The sequence below is a fragment of the Platalea leucorodia genome (genome assembly GCF_965183815.1).
Source record: "Platalea leucorodia genome assembly, chromosome: 8".
In the NCBI taxonomy this organism is placed as follows: domain Eukaryota; kingdom Metazoa; phylum Chordata; class Aves; order Pelecaniformes; family Threskiornithidae; genus Platalea; species Platalea leucorodia.
In genome coordinates this window covers 27,270,443-27,293,106 of record NC_138830.1, presented here as the reverse complement: position 1 = coordinate 27,293,106, position 22,664 = coordinate 27,270,443, and the positions used below count along the sequence as shown (strand labels likewise).

General features: G+C 45.8%; 1 protein-coding gene across 2 annotated transcripts in view; it reads left to right on the top strand.

The window, feature by feature from the left end:
* The window catches only part of INPP5D (inositol polyphosphate-5-phosphatase D), a 55,505-nt gene that overhangs the window by 28,161 nt on the left and 4,680 nt on the right, over positions 1–22,664 (top strand). For both annotated transcript variants that reach the window (XM_082320828.1, XM_082320827.1), the window contains exons 4-25: positions 1,630–1,801; positions 3,067–3,207; positions 8,016–8,103; positions 8,848–8,928; positions 9,107–9,178; positions 9,455–9,578; positions 10,721–10,827; positions 11,366–11,468; positions 12,181–12,377; positions 13,182–13,299; positions 13,798–13,894; positions 15,245–15,383; positions 16,057–16,165; positions 16,322–16,410; positions 16,649–16,730; positions 17,844–17,933; positions 18,097–18,210; positions 19,319–19,401; positions 20,437–20,524; positions 21,275–21,424; positions 22,188–22,281; positions 22,515–22,622. In XM_082320828.1, coding sequence (XP_082176954.1) covers positions 1,630–1,801; positions 3,067–3,207; positions 8,016–8,103; positions 8,848–8,928; positions 9,107–9,178; positions 9,455–9,578; positions 10,721–10,827; positions 11,366–11,468; positions 12,181–12,377; positions 13,182–13,299; positions 13,798–13,894; positions 15,245–15,383; positions 16,057–16,165; positions 16,322–16,410; positions 16,649–16,730; positions 17,844–17,933; positions 18,097–18,210; positions 19,319–19,401; positions 20,437–20,524; positions 21,275–21,424; positions 22,188–22,281; positions 22,515–22,622 — 2,446 coding nt within the window. The remainder of the gene's footprint in view (positions 1–1,629; positions 1,802–3,066; positions 3,208–8,015; positions 8,104–8,847; positions 8,929–9,106; positions 9,179–9,454; positions 9,579–10,720; positions 10,828–11,365; positions 11,469–12,180; positions 12,378–13,181; positions 13,300–13,797; positions 13,895–15,244; positions 15,384–16,056; positions 16,166–16,321; positions 16,411–16,648; positions 16,731–17,843; positions 17,934–18,096; positions 18,211–19,318; positions 19,402–20,436; positions 20,525–21,274; positions 21,425–22,187; positions 22,282–22,514; positions 22,623–22,664) is intronic.

Genomic DNA, 22,664 nt, shown 5'->3' with positions numbered 1-22,664 from the left:
ATAGCCAGAGGGCACAGATCCCACAGGGGAAGACAGTCTAACTCTATGCATAGAGGCAGATGTATGATAAAGAGGTGTGATTGGCATCATCCCAGCTGTTTTATATGAAATGTCACTGTGGGTTCCTGACACTCAGTGGTCTTGGATCATTCCTTGGATTTTTTCTGGATCATCCCTTGGATCCGTCATTGTTCTCCTGAATCCCAGGGGAAGGTCGTGCCCACAGAGCCATCCTTCCTGTCCTTTCTGACGTCTGTCTAGAAATGATGAGCACTACAATAAAACTTGTCTGAAGGACACAGTCCTGTGACAGACAGACGGACAGGCATGTGCACTAAAGCAGATTGATGTGCCTGCATACATTTATGCAATCCAATGTATCTCTAATAGGAGCTGGAAGATTTTGGTGTGCATTTCTCATGAAGAAACAGAACAAAATTTTGCAAAGCTGCTCAGGAAAGATGTTCCTGTTTTTTGGCCAGCTGCACTGAGTCTCTAGCTCTCAGGGCGGGGGAGGGAACTACAGCAAAAATAATACACAGAGAGGCGAGCAGCAGGGAGTGAAGTTCTAGCCAAGACTAAGAGCCTTTAGATGAAGAGATATTAGCACTGGAGCTAGGCTGTTCCCATACAGAATTTAGTTTTGTTAAGGCACTTCGGTGTCATCATGCTGGAGCCATGTAGGGGCTATAGAGGTCTGGCCCTCTTACACGAAGAATTGCAGAGGTGGAAGATGAGCACCCAGACACCCTGCAGATGCAGCACCCAGCTGTGCCATTGCTCAGTGCTGTGATGACTCTGTGAATCACAGCTTCTGCCCAGGAGCAATAGATCAGTTTTGGGTATCTCTTTGTAATGAAAATTCTACCATTAGGAAATAACCAAACAAAACCTCACAACTCAACCAGCTACATATGACAGGTGTAACAAAGTGTTGGAGCAATTAGTATGAAAAGAAAGGCAACCATGGTTGGGATAAATGGAGATGAACCCACTCTTCTCCCAGGAGAGGGAGGTATGCTGAGCAGCAGGATGACAGAGCAGGGAAACCCTTTGTGCTTCCAACTTGATGCCCACAAGACAAGGCGGGATACTCAGTCCCTCTGTATTGGATTATGGCGTCTATTTTCTCTATCTGTGTTTGTTTGCTTTAGCTGTTCACTTCTTTCCATTAGCAGCTTCTGCTGCTCTTTCTATCATGCCCCTCCATCCATTCTGCCACAGCAGCAGGTCTCCATCATAATGGTAATGATATGGATGAGGTACAGCTATGTTCTCTAAGTGTTATATTCAAAGTAACTAATTAACCTTCATAGCTGCTGTGCAGACGGGACAGTCAAACTGACTCGGATGAGGTTATACTGCCAGGCAGAGGCATATGCCGCCTGCATTTGAGGTCCAAGCCTGGGAGCTCAGCCCACTGGTCTCACACCACTGACATCCCTGAGAACAGGGCTGGGCCAGTATCGAGCCTGGAACTTTCCAGCTCTGAAATCAGAGGCCCTTCAGAAGGGCTGGTTTCTGTGGTGACTGCCACTGCGGTGCAGGCTCTGCCCTGCCTGTGGGTGAGGGGGAGGAGGTCAAATTGCCATGCTGGGATGACTGTGCCTTTCCCTTCCTCCTTGCCAGACATGGTACCCACGCCTCCTATCCTGCCTCCACGCAACATCCTCATGGCATTGCCGAGCAGCGAGACAAAAGAGGTATCTTCTCTCCCTGAAAACTCCAGGGTGGCAGATGTTAATAAACTGTCCCTTTCTGAGACACTACTCCAGCGACTGCAGTACCAGGACACAAGCAGGTAAGGATGGCAAGTCACAGGGCTGAAGAATCAACCTTCAGCCCAGCTCTGCACTTTCTGGGCCTCTCTGTTTGAGGCAGCTGAGGACCTATTTGGTTCAGTGAAACTACTCCTCATTTATACTACCAAATGAAGAACAGAATCAGATCTACAGTGCGTTGGGTACTCTTTATAGTCCAGCTGTCATCTAGGAAAAAATACTTTTCTGAAGTATTAAAATCACCAATAGACTTTCTCAACTGAGGTATAGTTTTATAATATAAAGGATGGTAATACCTGAGAGAATTTGGTGTATTAGCTGTGTGCCTAAACTACAGATTGTATCAGAAAGCACCAGCCAGTCCTCAAAAAGAATAAATTTGTGTCTGGATTTCCAGGTACTCATACTTAGTGATTTACTCCAGCTACAGGTGTGACTCACATTGTCTCATGTGCTAGCTGTGTCAAATCTGGACACGCACTGAAGCCTTAGAGGAAGCCACATGACATTTAATGACCAGATCTGCAAAGTTTAAAAATAAAATAAAAATAAAATCAGAAGGCATGCCTGTTGGCAGGGCAGTGGGACGCTGTGAGAAAACAGTGGTCGTGCATGGCAGCACAGGTCCTGTTGTAGTGGCCCAATAACAGCTGGCTGACTGGGAGAAATCAGTTTTGTTCAGCTGCCTGCACCATTTCATCTGCTAAGCAGCCAGCTGGGACGTTCTGCATTTGTCAGGGCACAAGACAGCACATGCAGTCTGCCTGGTTCATCCTTCCTTGTGATGCTGGACTCCAGGTACCACAGAGAGAGGGAGGAGGGGAGAACCCCGTGCAGCTCTGTGGTCTCAGCCCCGCTAAGACTGTTTTGGATTGTTTGGAATAAAACCTTCAAAGTGGGACTTGGTGAGGTGAAAGGGAGTCTTCATCTCCCCAGAGCCCCCAAGCTGCTGGCTGTTAGCGACCTCAGAGCCACCTGGCTTTACCTGCCAAGGCTAATGATCCCACCATGGCTTTGGCAAAGCCAGGCATCACAAGGCTTCCTCTGGCTCAGCAGTCATGGAGGAGAGGATTTGGGGTGGTGAAAGAGGAAGAGGAGAAGGTGTCAGCAGTGTGGTGGGGGATCCATGCTCCAATTCTGAGAACTGCATATTTACACTGAAATCCAAGGCAAACTGCCCCACATCTGTCTGTGCTGGCAGTGGAAGTTTCAGAAATATAATAAAGCTGTCCGGTATTTGGGAGCAGAGAGAAGAGCTGGCTTTTGACCTGTGTTTCTTTCACAGTGTCTCCGACGAGCATCTTAAACTCATCCAGGATTACCTGCGAGTTCACATCATCAGTGACTTTGAGATGGTGCAGACTGGCTCAAGCAATCTTCCTCAACTGAAGAAGCTACTTACACTTCTTTGCAAAGGACTCTTCAGGTAACTAGAGGCTGGTTTTCAGAGATCAGAGTATAATGCTCTAACACTGTAGTCTAACGTAGGTTCCATGTGCATGCATTCAGAACCTGCGTTTCTGGCATAGGAAATTGGCTTACCCTCAAAAACATTATATTTAGATCTCATTGACCTGTGATTCTGGTCCAAAGATGTGAAATCTATATAAAAGACATAGCTCTGACAGTGAAGTTTCCCTGTAGGCGGTTTCAGTCAGTGAAGTATTATTTTTTATGCTTTGTTTAGAAAGAAGCAAAACAAAAAAATGCACTAACCGATTAACTGCATAATTTGGTAATGCATAAATGACACCCACAGAATTGTCAAGCACAAGTTGTTTATGGAAACAAGCACATATTGGTGTATAGCTATGTTTCAAACACTGATTTTCCTTCCCACTAATGCACTGTGAACCTGGAGTGATTCCACTGATGTCAGTGAAGTCCAGCTCAAATGAAAAGAGAAACAAGCTTAGACTCTACAAATTTTACCTGTCCTATTTATAGACCTTCCAGGCCCCAATTAGGAAAACTCCGATAGGGAACTAAAACCTTGCAGAGCTCCCTCTTTCACTGGTGGAAGGATGTGATTTCCCCCCTTGCTGCTTGTAAGCACACGAGGAGATTAGTCCACACTTCTGTAGAGATCTTGGAGCACTCTGTGGCAGAGGGCACATACTTCCACACTTGTATCTGTGGCTTGCAATATCCTTCTCTCCAATGTATTTAGAAGTGAGGCTGTTAGCGCTACTGGCCTGATCTTGTTCTCCTAGAGCTCACTAAGGGTGAAGAAAGGGCTAAAATGAGGGGTGGATACTGCTGATTTGCTTGGCTTTAACCCATGGAAGGAAGGCAGGGAGTGAGTGAGGTGCTCAGCTGCTTGGGACCCCTATTACTGCCCTGAAGCGGTGGGCACTGTGCACGTTTTACCAGGCAAAGGGGGAGGAATATGCAGCCCTGCTCCTTCTGCCAGAAGCCAGCCACCCACAGACAAGCCCCTGGCAGGACTGAGAATGGCTTGTGCAAAGAGCTGCCCTTCTTCTGCGCTCTGCTTGAAGGTTTTGCTTCTCTACACCCACAGAGGGGGAGACCCAGGTGGCTAGCTAAGAATAAACCTGAACAATGGAAACTAAAATCTAATGAAATCACAAGTGAGAGTTTTGTGTTACTAAAATACCTCCAGTACTGCTGTTCTGATGATGGCTGGCTTTTTCCATTTCCAACTTCTTATTCTACTTCACCTTGTCTGGGTTTCACAACCCTGTTCCTCATAAGTGTACATGGGATGGCAAGAAAGAAGATGCAACAGGTACAGAATCCTCTCAAGTGCCAGGACACCTTTTACATTTACAGATTTTCTGTAGGTTTTTTTTGGTGACTGGACTTTGCAAAGCGTCATCCTAGAACAGAGCTGGCTGAGTTCTTCAGCTGGTGAAAGCCTGCTGAGCACAGGGGCACTGCACCACTGCAAACACAGCAAAGGGCAAGCTGCCTGCCCTCTGTCCTTCTGGTGGCTGCGCGTAGCTATGGAAATGTATGTCCTTGTGCAGTTCTTCCCCACCCTTCCCCAGCATTTTCTCCCCATACCTGCATTATTTCAGTTAGATGGACCTGCCTTCTCAGTTTTTTCGTGATGGTCCAGAACTGCAGGCTGTTTTCAGTCCCAGTCAGATCTCTCTGAGGAACTTCTCACCCTCTATTCGGATTGTCCCATGAATCTCTACCATCCAACCAAACTATTGGCTTAACTTCAGCTGGCTAATAGTCAGATGCTTGGTTATCTTATTGTTTTCTGCAGTCTTAATCTAGGGTTTTAGCTGACTTCCCTTATCGGACTTCTGAACTCAAATTTAATCAGTGGCATTACCTAAATTTAGTTTTTATTTACCTCGGCTTTCTTCAGCTGCGCAGGGATTCCAGCTGAATGTACAGGTAATTCCTAGGCTGCTTCTCAGTGGCTCTGTCCTCTTTTCCTTAATAATGTTCAATGTAATTATTTTCACAATATTTGAGAATAGGCTAAAAAAACCAAACAAACAACAAGAAGTGTTAATTGGCACAGCTTGAGCTCTTTCACTGGAGCTGAAGCTCCTTTGAATTTCCTGGCACTGCCGAGGGTTAAGAGTGTGCAGGCAGACACTCGCTGTGGCTGAGCTGGCCCCGGCTGTTTGTGAGCCACACTGACTTGCTGTGAATCTGAGATTTTTGCGATGCTGTATTCTGGCTTCTTCCAACCTCCCAGAGCCCAGCTGTGCCATCTTTCAGGGTCACTCTCAGACACACTGCCGTCACTGTGAAAAATGAGTATCCCGATGCCCTTTGGCTGACTCACTTCTGTGTTTTGATACTGGGCTGTGTGTAAGCACTGACCGCCAGCGTTAGCAAGGTAGAGGGGATGCGTACTGGAGCTGCTCAGTGATTAGGAGAAGAAAAGAGCCTATAGTGAACCATGGGGCTGGAAGAAGAGTTGGGCCAACTTTTTGTGAACAGTCTGTGCCTTTTGCAGTTCATGTATCATCCATGGACAGGTGCAGGACCCATTTCTGACCAAGGAGCTCAAGCACAGCTGGGGCACAGCAGACCAGGAGTGCAGAGTTTGTGATCCCTCACCCTCCTCACCGCTGATACCTGATTAATTCAGCAAGGACCAGACCCCAATGTGCATTAGAGACATTGAAGGCTGGTTTTAAGTCTGATGGAAGCTGCTACTACCTTCAAGGGCTAGCTGTGGCCAAGGGGGTCAGGACGGCCATGGCACATCTTCTTATCAGAGACCGGGGGACAACGGGGCAACCACTCTTGGGAGACGCTGTCCACTCTGGCAGCTCATATACTAAAAATGAAACAAAACGCAGATTTGTAAGGCTGATGGGTACTTTTGTGAAGCATTCAGTGCTAAAAGAAATTGGCATACAAGGGCTTCCTTAGTGAGGGGAATCCTCCAGGGGCTGGAAAGCTGACTCATGGAGAGCTTCATGCCAGTGCAGCAAAGAGCGGGGACTACCCATGAGAGTGGACTTTGTTCAGAGTTTCCTACCAGCTTTAAGTGAAGAACACTAATAGTGGCCTATTCAGCCTACTACTATCTGAAGCCATCATTTGGTCATCGATCACTGCTCTGCCTGTTCCTGTTTATTCTCCCTCACCAGATAATTTGCACATAGAGCTTTTAAGGCAGCTTTTCAAGCACTTGTGATACCAGCAATCGTACATGGACACGGAGGCTTCTGACACTTCAATGAAGATCACTACATATATTCCCTTTATGCTATCAAGAGAAGAAAACAAAAGGAGTTATAAGTGCAATTAAAACCACTTTGTGGTTTTGTTGAGTTTGAACGCCTGCAGATGCTCTTCCCCACTCCTCACATGCATGCTACACATTGCACCGTACAGTAATCAGAGGGAAGTTTTCCCATGAGAAATCATTTCTGAACTGCTTCAAGCAGCTGCTGCTCTGTGTTTTCAAGAGATGGCCTACACGTCCTGCACTCTTGGTCACAGTAAATATCCTTTCATTCTTTTCAAAGTGAACTTCACCCAGTGCTCCTGTAACTGCCTGCAGCCTCCTGGGACCTGACTCTATGGCTGCAGAAATAAATGGGAGTCGGGTTTGGGGCCAGAGCCATTTGCAGTGACACTGGCCCTAGGTGATCCAAAGCTGAATAGTGGTGTTGGAGGACTAAGTTTAGCAGATCCAGATTCCTACAAGTGTCTTGTACTTCTGCGTGCCCCATGGCAAGTCTTTCAGACTGAAATTTCAAATATGAGTGCTTAATTTAGACAATTAATTATCCATGGTTCAGCACCTAGACAAATACCTAATTTTCAGACAGGCATACTTTCACTTTGGAGCACTTTCCCCAACAAACAGGGAGTAAAATCCAGTCCATTCAGACTTAGGAAAGTGAGGGAAATCATTAATATCCACTGTTGACTAGGCACAATGCGAGCATCCTAGCACTGCTCCCCACCATCACCTTCCTTTTGACCTGCACTCCCTGGCTGCTCTTTCCGTGATAAGTCTTGTCATTATCGGAGCACAGCTTCTGTGCCAAATTCATACAACAGCGTTTTGACAAATGAGCATCCTGTGTAATCTAATTGGGAAATGCTGAAGGAATCTCATTGTAACCCGCGAATGGTTCCCGTTCAAGAGATTAAAGGCTGGCTCTTCCACCCCCTCACTGCGCCTGGCCCCTCTTGTCATGTGAGCTGAAAAATCTGAAAATTAGTTTCCTTTTCGCCCAGTGTCCCCAGCATCCTGTGTCAGCCTCGGCAGCTGCGCACGGACTGTGCAAAACCAAGCTGCTCCTGCCGCTGGGGCATTCACAGGTGCCAAACTTCGCATGGCTTTGAGATTTTTGAGTATGCTTTGATCTATGAGTTGGCATAGTTGGGTTGATGCTGGTTTTACAGAGTGTTCTCTGGTTTGGCCCCAACTGGGACATCTTTCTAGGGAGATTTAAGAAGTTACCACCTCCAAAGCGAAACCTGAGGAACAACCAGTATGCCCATGCCTCAGCCATTGCAAGGCAAAGTCAGCTGCCTAACTTTAAGCAGCCTTCGTTGGCAGCGTCACTAAGGCAGCTGAGAAATGCTCTCATCACCCATCCCAGGAACTCAGAGGGCAGTAAGCAGCAGAGGACAAGAGCATGACACATGGCGAGAGCAGGCGTAGTGTGAACGTGTGCCCACAGTCTCTGCTGCATGGCTTTGTCCAAAGAGACCAAGTGCTAACCTACCCAGGGACCCGACCACAGCCTTACACCTCGGCCCTGTTTCTGTTCCCAGTGAAGCCTCTAGGACTCTCCCGTCTCTGGAATCCATCCAGAAGGTGTTTGAGCAGCAGCTGCACCCTGGTATCCATCAGCGCTCACAAGTAAGTCATCTGGAAGGTGGGAAAAGGAGAAGAGAGAGGAGTGCGGGTGGCTGCCAGCACGGGGGGAGGGAAGGGTTCTGGTTGCACAGCAATGACTGGTGGGATTCAGGTGATCAGTTACCACTTCTATTCTCTCTAGCCTCTTTCTGGCTGCAGTGCAGAGGGCACACAGTGAGTTATATCCCCACAGTTTCACTTATCCCATAGTCCCCTCTGCCTGCTCTCCCTTCCTGCCCCAGAGGAAAGTGCAGCGAACTGCCCGAGGACTTCCATCTCCCCATCCTCCCTCAGCCTGTGGGCTAGGACTGCACATTTCTCTTTCCATATACTTCACTCCAGGATGTTTCACTGCCAAATCCTACCTTCCCCCAGCCCACTTAAGTCCCATGACCTTCCTCTCCCTGCCAGTAGCCCAGAAAACCAAAAGTCCAGAACTTCTGTATGTTGAGCCCTGGACCTGGTCATGCAAACCTGTCCCCCAGAAGCAAGCTGACTCCCTTGCATGCCCAGCTGCCTCTAACCTATGGACAAGGTTTGCAAATTTGTCCTTCCACCCTCCCATACTTCTGCATGTTCAGCCAAACTCTGTGCTCTTGTGCTGCCCGTTATGGATTCGAGCGGCAGAGGCACAAGTGTGTGCGAGGTGTTCCTGGGGCGAGACTGCTGCGCTTCCAGGCCATGCTCTGTGGGTTTGGTAATTATGCATCTCTCTCTCTCTTTTTGTTTCTATGTTGCGGTTATCAGATGCTCGGTGAAGCTAGTCCAGTCAATATCGTATTGAAACTCAATCAGCTGATTTCTTTATTGTCTTCCATTGAAGAAAAGGTAGAGTTTTAAAGCTATTGTATATTATCTTCTTGTCATCTTTTGCCTCTAGTTATGCTTCTTGTTCATCATCAGTGCAGTCCTCTGCTACAGTAAGATTTGTTTGCTCTGACTTCATTACTCTCAATGTAGTGCAGAATCACCAAATGCAATTTGGTACACATAAATTCTTTTACAGGTGAAAACACTGTTGATTGAAGGTCCTGATTCAACACACCGGCGCTCCCTTATCCCCCCTGTCACTTTTGAGGTAAACATACTTCTTTAACAATGCTGATCATAATGTGGAAGGACAGTAATGCAGATTTATGTCGGTATCTCAGTTCCTGGGAACTTTGCTGTGCTGCCACAGAGATAACAGCTATTCCTGGATGCTGTTTAGCACCATGCAAATGCTTAAGAGATGTCTAGAGAGATTGGCATAACGACGATATGTGTCCATGAATTCAGGCAAGTGTTGCATTTGTAATACACATGACTGAAGTGTGGAAGATCGCTTATGAAAAATCTCTCTGTTTTCCAATAGGTGAAAGCTGACTCCCTGGGAATTTTCTCAAAAATACATCTCAAGGTTGATGTGGAAATGGGAAAACTGATTATCAAGAGAGCTAAGGATGGTCCAGAAGACAAGTTTTATACTCACAAGAAAAGTAAGATGCTTAAGGTCACAAATGCTGGACTAGACTCTCGGTCCCTTGGATGATGGGGAGGGGTTCCCTTTGGCCCCACTGAGGGCAAGGTTTGGCCCAGAGTGCAGATATTTCTGCTAGGTCCTGGATGTTGTGCAAGGCTCCAGTCAGTCTAGACTGGCTATCCCCAAAGCGGCCTGCAGACAGCAGGGAGTCATTACTGGGGTAACCAACTTTCACAGATTGTTTTAGACCTGGCCTCCTGGTCTAAATGAAGACAGTGGTAGCAGGACTGCAAGGGAGCAGGTTTTGATAGAAGATTTCCCATAAATCTGGTTGCAATAGACCCATTTTCTACTGAAAAGCAATGCCACTGGAAAAAAAACCCAAACATTCTGCAGGAACATATTGACTTCTGTGATGATTTTTGATGGTCAAAAGCCAGATACTCAGTTTCAGTAAAATTTTTCAGTGAATTTCCCCTTGATCTTCTTTTTTTTTGTTTGTTGGAGTTTTTTTTGTACGTGAATCAATATCTCTACTGATGAGCAATGCCAATTTGGTCTGTGAAGGCCCAATTTAAACAACTTTCCTTTTTTTCTGTTGTGTTTCTGGACAGGCAGCTCACTGAGATTGAGTCAAACAGGGTAGGATTTATCAGAGAGTAAACGATGCCCTTGGGCTCTCTCCTGCTAGAAAATCAACCTGTTGCTGGCAGTGATTGAAAAGATTAGCTTTCATGTATGGCTTTCTCCAGCTGGTGTTCATAATTACTTAGCTGCTATTTTAGATGGGGAGGAATCACCTTTACCACCAAATGAGGTTTTACCTCCTCTTTCACAGATGGGGAAGGAATATATATAGGCTGGCTCAGGATACAGGGAGATTGCCTGCAGGAAGCCAAGGCTTCACTTCAGACTGCAGGGCTTGGTATGGACAAGAACTACAGGCAGAATGAGTTTTGGGGGTCCTCTTCACTTCAGAGTCCAAATCTATTCCTAAAGGGAACAAGATTAAGCAACATTAAAATGTAGTTATGCAGGGCAAAGTGAGCCTCAGACATAAAAAACATGTAAGTCCTGAGCCTGCAAGCAGGGTCCTGTTAGTTTTGGTGGGATTCCAGTTTCAGTGACTGCAGCTCATGACACCCAGTCTCTGTTTAGTCTTGCAGCTTATCAAGTCCCAGAAGGTGCCTACCAAACTGGTGATTGTGCTGGAAACAGAAAAAGAAAAAACGCAGCGGAAGGAATATGTCTTTTCCGATTCCAAGGTACACACACAATGTTTCCTTCCTGCCAGCCTGGAGCAGGTACCTGGGTGGGAGTGGTACAAGGGGCATTCCTTGGCAGAAAGAGGAACTGTTGAAGGATGGTGGTTGGCTTTGCAAAAATGAAATTTCTCCTTTGTTCTGGAAACATCCAGAAAATGACCAGGTGTACTGTGTAAAGGGAGATACTGGAGAGGGCAAACATACCTAGGTGCTCTCACTGAGGCAGGAGAACAGGGTGTCAGCAAGCAGTGAGAAGAGGCAAGGAGTCGTGTGAGGGTAACTGCAAAAAGGTTCGTATAGGCAAACAAGAGGGAAGCCTAAGCTTTCTTCTGACCAGCTCAGCACTTGTTAAAGTAATGCACAAGCTAAGTGCCTGAGAAAGTACCACAGGAAAGACAGCCTCTTCGAAGGTTTCAGGATAGTGGAGAGCTAATCTGCCCTTCAAGTGTGCTGGGAATTTCCTGGTGCAGCTAGTTTTTTCAAGAGGTGTTGGAGGAGTTAAGCATCTCATTAACTGTCTCTGCTCCTCCCTGTCTAGAAAAGAGAAGGGTTCTGCCAACTTCTGCAGCAGATGAAGAATAAACACTCGGAGCAACCAGAGCCTGATATGATCACTATCTTCATTGGGACCTGGAATATGGGTATGGGCTCCCTTCTGACATGAGCGTTCCTTCAGGCACTTGCCAAAATGTGTGCTCACACCGTGTTCTGTAGCAGATCTGTACACCAGGGTACACTGGGACAAGGGAAGAGCTGATCTCTAGGCTTATTCTTGCATGTGGTTTGACACTTTTCATCGTTCCAGTCAAAGGACCATAAAGTTGGCCCTGATGGGTACTGAAGGATTCCTCCAATGGCAGGGAATTGTGGCTGGCACAAAGCTGGTGCAGCAGTGTACGCTATCCTCCACCTTGCAGAAAGGGCAGGAGCAATCCCAATAACTGCACGTTAGCTGATTCTGAACCTGGCTAGGGTTATTTTTCCCATTTTGGGAGAAAAGCCTGGTTCAGCTGCTGTCAGCTGAGCTGTCTGTGCTCAGTCGTAATTAAGGGGTAAGGTAAAGGCAAGGGCAGGCCAAGAGTACAGCTCCCTACCTTTACACTTGGCTAGCCTTGGCCTTGGTAAGCTAATGAAACAGAGGAAGATGGTCAAAGCAGAAGTCACTCCTTCATCAGTGAGTCAGGTGGGGTTAACATCTTTGCCATCTTAGAATAGTGTGCCCTGGCTGATATGAAACTGATATGGGACAGAGTGAATGTGAAGCCTATTATTTCTGTCCCCATGGGTTGTCTGTGTCCTGGGTTTGACACAACATACTCTGACTTTCTTTGGTGTTTGATTTGTTAATAAAAGGTGCTGCACCTCCCCCAAAGAAGATCACCTCCTGGTTTCTCTCCAAGGGGCAGGGGAAGACCCGTGATGACACTGCTGACTACATTCCTCATGACATCTATGTGATTGGCACCCAGGAAGATCCGCAAGGGGAGAAGGAATGGCTGGAGACCCTGAGGCAATCCCTGCAGGAAATCACCAGTATCAGCTTCAAAGTGGTGAGGGGTTATTCCAGCTATTGCACATAACTCAGGCATATGAGGAGAGTACATGTTGCGCAAATAAAAGAGACAGGGGAGTAAGTGGCATTTTGCCTACACCTCCTCCCTTTCCCTCCCTTTATTGTCATTGCTTTTAGATGAGGGAGACTGAACTGAATCTGTCTGTGGACTCCACAAGATCCTCCCCTGGAGCTGGCTAGATGGGCATATTGCTATGGACAGTGACCCCTCCACTGCCAAAGCAGGGACCCTGCCATGAAGCTCCTCTGCCTGCCAGCCTGGGAGCAAGGGGCAGATGCTGAGCGCTTGAGTCAAATGGTGGTGATATTTTGACCTTCATAAAGGAGGAGACTGTAAAACTTTCTGAGCCAGCTTTAGCCTAGATCTCACCCTAGGCTATTGCACTTTCAAAATAGGATGTAAGAGCACGCAGGCACAGTCATAAAAGAAACTGAACCTTACTAAGACCAGGTTTGGACATTCCTGAGTTTCAGTGATGTCAGGAAACAATCTAAGCATATCTGGAAGGCCATAGGAGAGCAGGACTTATGACTCTCGTGGTGATTGGGAAACTGTATTTTGTGCAAGCAAGGCAATCCAATGATTAACTAGAAAATAGCACTAGAAAATAGCTAGGTCCTTCCTCCCACCTTTGATTAAAATGACTGAAAGCAGATCCTGAGCACAGGAAGAAAATTTGTGTAGGAGAAGTACTACAGAAGGAGTCAGGAAGGCTGCAGCTATAGCGCAGCTCACAGGTATGTGCAGAAATGTAAACCTCTAACCTTCCCATCCCTGCAGATAGCAATCCATACCCTCTGGAACATCAGGATTGTTGTACTGGCCAAGCCAGAACATGAGAACCGGATCAGCCACATCTGCACAGACAATGTGAAGACAGGCATCGCAAACACACTGGGTGAGGAACAAACCTGGTCTTGTCTAAAGGACTGAGATCTGTTCAGTCTGTGCCAATACTGTCCTTGAAATGGAACTGCTCTTTCTCCACAAGACTCCTTTGACTACATTTATGTGACACTAGTGTTACTAAAGTTCTATCCCACTAGCACTGATTATATCTTACCCTGTAAGAGAGGGAATCTATTCGTGTGTATACTTAGCGCATATATATATATTCCCAGTAAACACCTTTGACTGGCTATTGGATAGCTCTTTCTTGGGTTTCACAAGGAAATTGCACTTCTTTCCCTTCACCTAATCTTTTTTTTGGCATCCTTAGAAAATTTGTTACCATGATATGTGCTGTATATACTAATTCTTTCTGTGCTGATTAAGTCAACTGATTTCTCTTCTCCATCTCCACTTCACTTAAGATGTGCTAGGTGCTTTATTGTCTTTGCTAGACTCAGCCTGGAGGTGGATTGATTTCTTGATGCTTTTGGCTTATCTTTTCCAGGTAATAAAGGAGCTGTGGGGGTGTCATTCATGTTTAATGGAACCTCCTTTGGGTTTGTTAACAGCCATTTGACTTCAGGAAGTGAAAAGAAACACAGGTAAGATACATCCTCCCTCTCAAAAATGGATGTTGACCCAGGGTGAAATTCTCTGGGCCATGCTTGGAAGGAGGGCCCACCAGACAGTCACAAGCATGTTTTCCTGACCATAAAAATTTGTTAAATGTCTTCCGGGAGGGCAGCCTGTGCTAAAGACCCTGCCCACCGTGTCACCATTTAAATGAAGGACTTCTGCTTTATGGCCATACCACATAGGTGCAGGTGAAATGGACAACAAAACTATTTCAGAGCCAAGTGTAAAAGTCTTGCACAACACTTGTGTGACTTGTCATGCAAGCCTAGTACATGAGGAAAACAGTTCCCTGATCTACAGTGTTTTGGGGAGAGGTAGGAAGGCTTTTCCCATCCCAGAATAATGTGCTGAAAGGGACTGTCTGCCTCCTCACTGTAGGCAGTGCTGTGAGCACGGGAGCTGTGGTGCACCCTGGGGCACAGCTGAGAAAGATCCTGCTAGGCAGAGCATGCTGTCAGGAATACCAAGAGGGAGGTGCGTAGCACAGAAATATCTCCACGGTGGCTAATTCTCTATACCCAGCTGTGAAATGAGTTTCCATGGTCTAGGCAGGTTCTGTGCAGCAAAGGACTGGAAGGCAAAGATCCCAACATCGGTGGGAGATCTGCGCCCACGCTGGAGCAGTTGGAAGGAGTGGTTTTGAAAGGAACGAGGACTTGAGATTAAGAGGTTGGCTTTGCCATCTTTCCCAGTCCAGGGCCCAGAAAACAGATGGTGTGAGATTTCTGCACAGGGTCTTTGCCACTGATGGAGTTAACTTCTATGGAAGGGTACCCCAGGGCCTGGAATAGCTGCCAGAATCTAGTTTTGTGTTTGCTGCTGAAAGCTGAAGGCAACAGTCTAATGCTGGGTTTCTAGGACATGCAGCTCAGAAAAGCACAGCCCCAGGAGGCAACAAAAGTGGCTTTAGGACAGCTTTCCAGCCTTTCAATTCAGGTGGAAACAGTCTGACACCCAAGGTAGAGCAGGCAGGAGCTGCTGTAAATGCCACCGCCACCTCCTCACAGCAGGCTGCCCTCCTGCCCCCCAGCTCCCCAGGCCACATGCAATACAAGCTGCAGCATGAGAGCTGTGCTGCGTTACTGGTTGCATGAAGTAGTTTGGCTCACCGGGAGACACTGAGCGCACTACCTGGGCCTGGTGCTGAGGTGCAGCGTGAGGCAGGGGTGGCAAGTTCTTGGCTTCTGATCTGCCCTTCTCTAGATGTTGAGCCAGATCGGTTCCCACCTGGTTAAAGCAGCAGTCTCTGCCAGCCCAGGCATTTAGAAATTGCATGGCAATTTAGTATGTCAGGCAGATGTTTCTTGTCTTGACAGACGCAACCAGAACTACACGAACATCCTGCGCTTCCTGACACTGGGAGATAAGAAACTGAGTCCGTTTAACATCACTCATCGCTTTACTCATCTTTTCTGGCTGGGAGACTTGAACTACCGCGTGGAACAGCCCCCAACGGTTAGGGACTCTACGTGAATCCCTGGAGAGACAAAATAACCATGTTGCTATAGAAGCGCTATCTTTTTCTAATCTAGGGCAAGATGGCAGAAAGAGGGGAGGCAGAAGGGATCCCCAGGGCACGAGTGTGACACCAGTTGAGGGAGAGTAAGGAAATACTCTTTGCCCTCTCCAAGGATTAATGGGCCCAGGGCATGCCAGGAATGCTGTCTGGCACGCTTTGCTGCTCCAGGCAGCATCACTTCCCCAAACCTCCCAACTCTCCTTCCCACTGTGAGCGAGCATCTGTCCCTGAACAGCTTGATCCAGAGATTGCCTTTCTGCTCTATTTGGTTAGCTTTTAATGGCTCAGAACAGGCCATCAGAAACAGGCAAGCCGTAATAAATACTGGATAGGCTTCCGTAGGCGGGAGACTGGTGTTGATGTGCATCTGGTTCTGTGTATGTGTATGCTTGCGTAGGGGATGTGTGGGCATTTTGATGCCTGTTTCGATAGACAAATGTTCAGCCACACAGCAAAGACTGGGGCCTTTCAGTGAAGGGAAAGGTGGGGAAGTGACAGGGGGTACAGCTCTGTGAAACAGTTCAGAAGCACTTGCTGGCTCACCAGAGAAGGGAGTATTTATAAGAAGGTTTTGCATCATCTGCAGCTCTGCTGTTTCCCTGTTGGCAGGAAGCAGAGAATATTATCCAGAAGATCAGGCAGCAGCAGTATCCGGAGCTGCTGGCTTTCGACCAGCTTCTCATAGAAAGAAAGGACCAAAAGGTGTTTCTGCAGTTTGGTAAGATTCTGAGTTTATTGGCAGGTTCCTCTCCCATTTCCAGCAACTTTCTCTGCCAGACTTGATGTGGGGCAGGGTGTACAGAGCAGCGGCTGTCTTGCTCAGATGAGAGTTCTCAATGGGTCAAACTGTAACAGAGCTATCTCTCTGTTTTAGAGGAAGAAGAGATTACTTTTGCTCCAACCTACCGTTTTGAACGAGGTACTCGGGAGAAGTATGCTTACACCAAGCAAAAAGCTACAGGGGTAGGTAAAAACTGATTTCCCTTCAGAAGTATATGGCAGAGCAGGGAAAGTAACTCCTACAGAAGAAAGTGACCTAAACCGATCTCTCCATTTGCTGCCCTTGTAGTGTTTAGAAAGGAGTCAATACAAACAAAAAGATTTGACGCAAATATATAGTGCTTGAGCAAGTGAATTTCCTGTTCTTTTGTGAACTGGTCCTTTCCCTTCTTCTTGACATCACTTCTCCTTTGGTTTGCAGATGAAGTACAATTTGCCATCCTGGTGTGATCGAGTGCTCTGGAAATCATACCCCATGGTGCACGTTGTGTGTCAGTCCTATGGTGGGTAGATAACAGATTGTAGATAGCAAAGCAATCAGTCTGAAACGGAAATGATTCAGAGCAGAGTCTGTAGGATCTCCCTGCACTGCCAGGCACTCAGCATAGAGGGACCTGATGTTAAACCAGGCAGAGTGGAGCCAAATCTCTCTGCCTGTAACCTTACAAGGTTGGGTATTAATTCTGTTATTCTTTTATATGCAGAATACCACTCAGACAGCTGCAGCTGTCTAGCTTTAGGCCACGCTGTAGGATCACTTTACGCCAGTTATTTCTTGGCAACAACCACCACTTTTCCTGTGCAGTTACCACCAGGAGCTCCTTACTTGATGGTTACAGAAGGACTGTGTGGTACCAAGAGCCTGTTCCCTCTCTTGCTGAGAAGCGTTACAAAAGTGCAGTGCAGGGAAGAGATGAAGCCCACAGGACCTGTTTAAAAAAAGACTCAGATACTAGTTCCTGAAATTTCATCGACTATATAGGACCACACATCTGAGTATGATGTTGATGGTTTCCTGTGCATGAGATTGAGAAGAGGGCTGTAGAAGTCTCTCGGGGGATAAGGTGGACTGACCTGATCACAGAGCCTATGATGATGAGGTGTGTGGTCAAATAAGCACCTCTAGAAAGTCTGGCATCTGCTTTTATACACTGTTCTGTTCAATGGATGGGGCTTGCTGGAACTCCGTGTGCGCTTAGGTCAGGTCAAGACCATGCCCACTCACTGTTAATCTTGGGCCACGAGTTGCTCTGTAGCACTGAAGTAGCACCAGTGTATTCTTGTGTGATTTCCTGCCATATTGGAGCTTTAATTAGCTGTGCATGTTGCAGAGGCAACCAGGAAGCCTGCAAGTGCATTTTGTACTGGGGGAATCTAACACTGACAGTCGCTTGCAAAATGACATGGTAAAGTTGTGTCCGTTAACCAAATCTTTATGTATTTTGACAAAAGAGTTACATTCCTATATACTAACATGAGATTATGTAGAAACACCTTTGACTAGAGACAGTTACCACAGCGACAGTTATGTTTTATGGAAAATTACCGAATAATATTTCTATCACAGCGATCTCACTGGAGCAGGGCAGTAACTATCCTCCCTTTCTCGTTGGCAGGCTGCACCACTGACATCATGACAAGTGACCACAGTCCTGTCTTTGCCACCTTTGAAGTGGGAGTCACATCACAGTTTGTTTCAAAGAATGGTTCGTCAGGCTGGGTGCAAGTGTGCTGTCTGCATCTTTGGATATAAAATGCAGTGCTTTGTATATGTTGAAAGCAAAAGTTGATTCTTAGAGAGTCCACTCAAAAATGCCTTCTCTTTATCTCCTACTGAAAATGCCATTATCTTCCCCTCCTCTTTCCTAGACTCCAAGTACACGGATTCCCAAGGGGAGATAGAGTTCCTGCACTGCTATGCTACTCTGAAGACCAAGTCCCAGACCAAGTTCTACATCGAGTTTCACTCTAGCTGCTTAGAAAGTATGGTTTTGCCCATCTTTATTCTTTCTATCAGCTTGTTTGGATTAGCTCCCCTTCCTCTGGCTTTGATCTAAATAAACAGCTGTGTAAGTCACTTGTTCCAGTGCAAGAAAGGGATGTTCTAGAGATTTGTTGTAGTTTACAGGTCATCCTATACTGTCAGCAATACAATCGAAAACCCACAGCCATTCAGCTGTAATCCATGCTTAGACATGTAGCCTTCCACCATTTCTTCCATCGTTAAGCAATCTGATCATCTCTTTCTTGAAGAGAAATGTGGTGTTCTTGCTTATCCCACAGAAAATCTCTACTTAGCAAACACGTGATCGATTAAATTTCTAATCGTGCCTGCTACAAATGATCAGGTGCTTTCAAAATAAAGCATCTGCATTATGCTAATAAAAATAATTTAATTACCCTGGTTTGAAAAGAATAAGTCAGAGGATCCGCTTAAAGTGAGGGGAAAGATAGTGACTTGATTCTGTAAATGGGACTGTGTACCGACCACTGCTGCAGATTTTACTCCCTGTCCCTGTGCTGCAGGGCTGAGTCTCAGCTGTTTATGTAATGCGAGCCTACGTGCCCTTGCTGTGGTTTTTTTTTAAGCGATTCCCCATCACAGGACTGCTCCTGTAAGTGGGACAGCATGCCTTCGGTGTATGCTTCATCACATTATCGCATGTCAGAGCGCTGTGTCAATGACAGTTCCATAAAAGATTATTTTTTGGCTGTATCAAAATTTGCATAAATTTCTATGGAAACAGTGTATTACAAATCTTAAATTAGAATTTCAAAAGTGTGCTATCTTGAGTGGCGTAGGAAGAGCTGTCATGTTCTTATCCTCCAGTCCATGTATGCACTGAGCTTTTCAGTGCCAAGTTTAACTGTAAAATAAAACCATTTAACAATGCTCCAGTAAAATCACTTGTAAGTTTACTGGGTAAACACTCACCCAAAGCTCAGTTTTTAAGCTTCTTAATACTTTTAAAACTTGTGTCCAAGTGGGAAAATAATTGTAGGCCTTTTGGAGATCTAGCATCTGAAAAGGATTTGTAGCCAAGTTCTTGCTGTCCCTCTTCTGGTGAACTCCTTTCTCATCACTTTGCAGGTTTTGTAAAGAGCCAGGAAGGAGAAAATGAGGATGGGAATGAAGGGGAGCTTGTGGTAAAGTTCGTTGATGCTCTTCCAAAGGTAAGCTGGGGCTGTGTTTCTATATCCATATGGAAGAGAAGCCTTCCACTTGCATCCCATAAGCAACATTACATCTTTTGCTTATATAAACATTACTTTCAGGAGCATGGTTGTGGTCTTGTTTACACTCAGAAGGGACTGTATGAATGCAGGATGGGCTTCAGCTAAATAGAGTATGTTATAAGCAGGAAAGGACTTTCTTGCCAGTATACTTTCATCTGTATCAGGAATTTTGCTGGCCTGATTATGTCACTCAGGAGCATGACTTTCTTCTCACCTTTTTAGTGAACATAACTATGCTGACAAGTCTTTTAAGAAGGCCCTTTTTTTTTTAGTTTTAGATGGAGAATAAAACAGCTGTGCTGTAGTTTCTTTGCCCTGTGAGACAAAGATTTTTTTCTTGGTACTTTTGAGAAAAGTTGACTAAATATTTTTTACCTGTGTTAAAAAGACCATCAATGGCCAGAAGCAGTGTTCTGCCTATCAGTGGCAAAGACAAGTCCTGTCCTTGAGATTGGAGCTGTTCTCCATTTCCTGACATGGTGGGAGCTGGAAGAACTATCAGAGCTCTTGGATTTGGAGCAAACATGTCAGTACCCTTCTGAATAGCCCAAAAGAAGAACTGCTGGCTTTGGAAAGAGTGCCTTACACTGAGAGATTGGGGAAAGACTCTCCAATAAGTGATTGTAACAACAGCCAAACAGATTTTTGGGAACAGACTGCAATCAGAGTCCTGATCTTCCTCCTAGAGCAATTTTCAGTCCGCACTATAGGAAAAAACTGTAGGTCAGCCCAATGTGTTTGATTTGTAGCATTCTGTCTGCTGTGCTGGGAGTGAGAGTGGGGAGACTCTAAAAGATTGTAGCCTTCTACCACAGATCTCCAAACATCATTGAAGAGGCTGATCCTGGGGGTGACATGATACCCTCATGGGTCTGTCCAGCTGAGTTTTGCTCATTTGGGACTAAGGCACAGGGAGAACTGTGTTCATGTAGACCACCTATTGTATTGACCCACATTAACTTGTCTTTGCAGCTGACTCCAATTATTTCAGATCCAGAATACCTACTGGATCAACACATCCTGATCAGCATTAAGTCATCAGACAGTGATGAATCTTATGGTAAGTGCTTAGCTCTAAAGTTCTGGATGAGTCAAAATCTACTTAGATTTTTCCAAACCGCTGAAAGAGTGGGAGAGAACAGAAGTTACTCTTATAGACTGAACATCTATGATGCTCTGACTTCTGATTTAGAACTCAATACATACAAAAATACATTGTGGGCCATATTTTGTGAGGTAATGATGATTAGAGGAATATGAACTAGAAGCATCAAACTGTGTGAGCTTTACCAGCCCTAAAAGAGCAGTGGCTTAAAAAGAAAGTACGGGAATCAAACCAGGAGTCAGTCTGTTTACATGGGTTTATTCAGAACATACCAATCCTGTTTCACTTGCACTTACTTGATGCATTTCTCCTTTTTACAGAAAAGTCATTGTCAGCGCTGCTTGCTTCCAAATTCTAACCAGCCAGAGACTGCAGTCCTTGTCCACAGAAGGCTCTTTGCTGAAATCCCATTAGCTGAAATGGCAGTCACAGGCTCATGTTTTCCTTGCCAGTAATGGAAGCTCAGAACCCTGTAGGCACCTGCGGGTGTCTCCAATGCCCAAATCCTTCACACATATGTGAAGAAGTGAAATGAATGCCCCTGATTTCTCAAGAGATATTACACTCCTTACTGTGATCCAAAGCAGATTCTCTCCAGTAATCTCAGCCCTGTCGGCATAGTGATAGTAGATGACTGACAGGAGAAAGAGATTTCAATGCTTTTTTTCTCAGTCCCAGGTTCATTGTCTCCTTGTCATCCTCTAGGGGAAGGCTGCATTGCCCTGCGAATAGAAGCAACAGAATCCTTAGTTCCTATCCATACTGCGCTGACACACCATGGTGAGAAAACAGGGGTCTTCCAAGGTGAAATCAAGTTACAAACATCACAAGGAAAACAGAGAGAGAAACTGTATGGTAAGGAACGAGATCATCTCTGCAATGCTCGCTCTAGAGAATATCCATCTCAAAAGACTTCTGATAACTGTCAAGGAATTGAAAATTATCCTTGCAGTGCTTTTAGTCCCAAAGAGGCAAGAGCTTTTGATGCTGACTGCAAGGAGATGTGAGTATCGTTAGTTGTCAGGAGTATACCTGTACTCTTTCAGAAAGACACAGCAATTCCATTTGGGTTTTTCTTTTTCATCATTCAAGTAAATTCGGCAGACTGAGAGAGCCCCCTGTCTGTCACTGATACCGATTTTATTGAATGGTGATACCTTATTTCCACTTGCAGTGGCGATATGACAAGGTGATGAAGCTCTCCCTGCTCCAGTCACCCTGGAGAACATCTGCAAAGATGTGAGGCTCTCAAGGAGCAGTTCCTCAGCTAAAAGATCACAAACTTTGCTTGTTTTCACCTTGCTACCTGTTGTTCTCTGAATTTCAGAGTACAAAAGCAGCCTCACGACATTTACTATTTTGTCAATGGTAAAATGACCTGTATATGACTGACTGGGGGATCATGACCTTTGTATTTCAAGATACACACTTTTTCCTATGTCAACAAAACATGATATGTATTAGTGGGCATTTAAAAACATAATAGCAACAACTGTTTAAAACTGTCTCACTGTCATTCTGATAGACAAGAGAGATGCCTTAATACAAGCAGTAACACAGAAAACTTAGGGAATCAGACTCTGAAGCTGCCAAAACGCTCTTTTTTCATTTCCTTCAGATTTTGTCAAGGTTGAACGTGATGAAATCGCTGGGCAGAAACCAAAGAACATCAGCAATTTAGAGCCTAGCAAAGACTGGGATCAGACTAACAGGTAAAGGGCAAGTGGGTAAGTCAGTTACAGAACTAGTTGGCTCAATTAACGCAAAGCTGGGCTTGCTGTGGCAGCAGTATTAATATGCATGGTGAGCACTGGGAAGCTGCCTTTGCAGCTCTCTGGTCAGGTCTGGTCAATGCTTCTGTGACCAAAGCTTCAAAAGCTGTGAATGCATTAGTCAGACTGGGTCCCTGCACCCCACTTAAAAAGGGCCCTTTTATTTCCCACAGAAAGTCAAAACCTACTCATCTGATGGCCAGAGAGGCAGCAGCCATTGCTCGCTATTGGGGGAGTGCTTCCTCTTGTCCAGACAACCCAGGAAAGGAGGACATGTTACGGTAATCTTGCTGCTTTACCTCTGCGAGCTTGGGGTGGGAAGC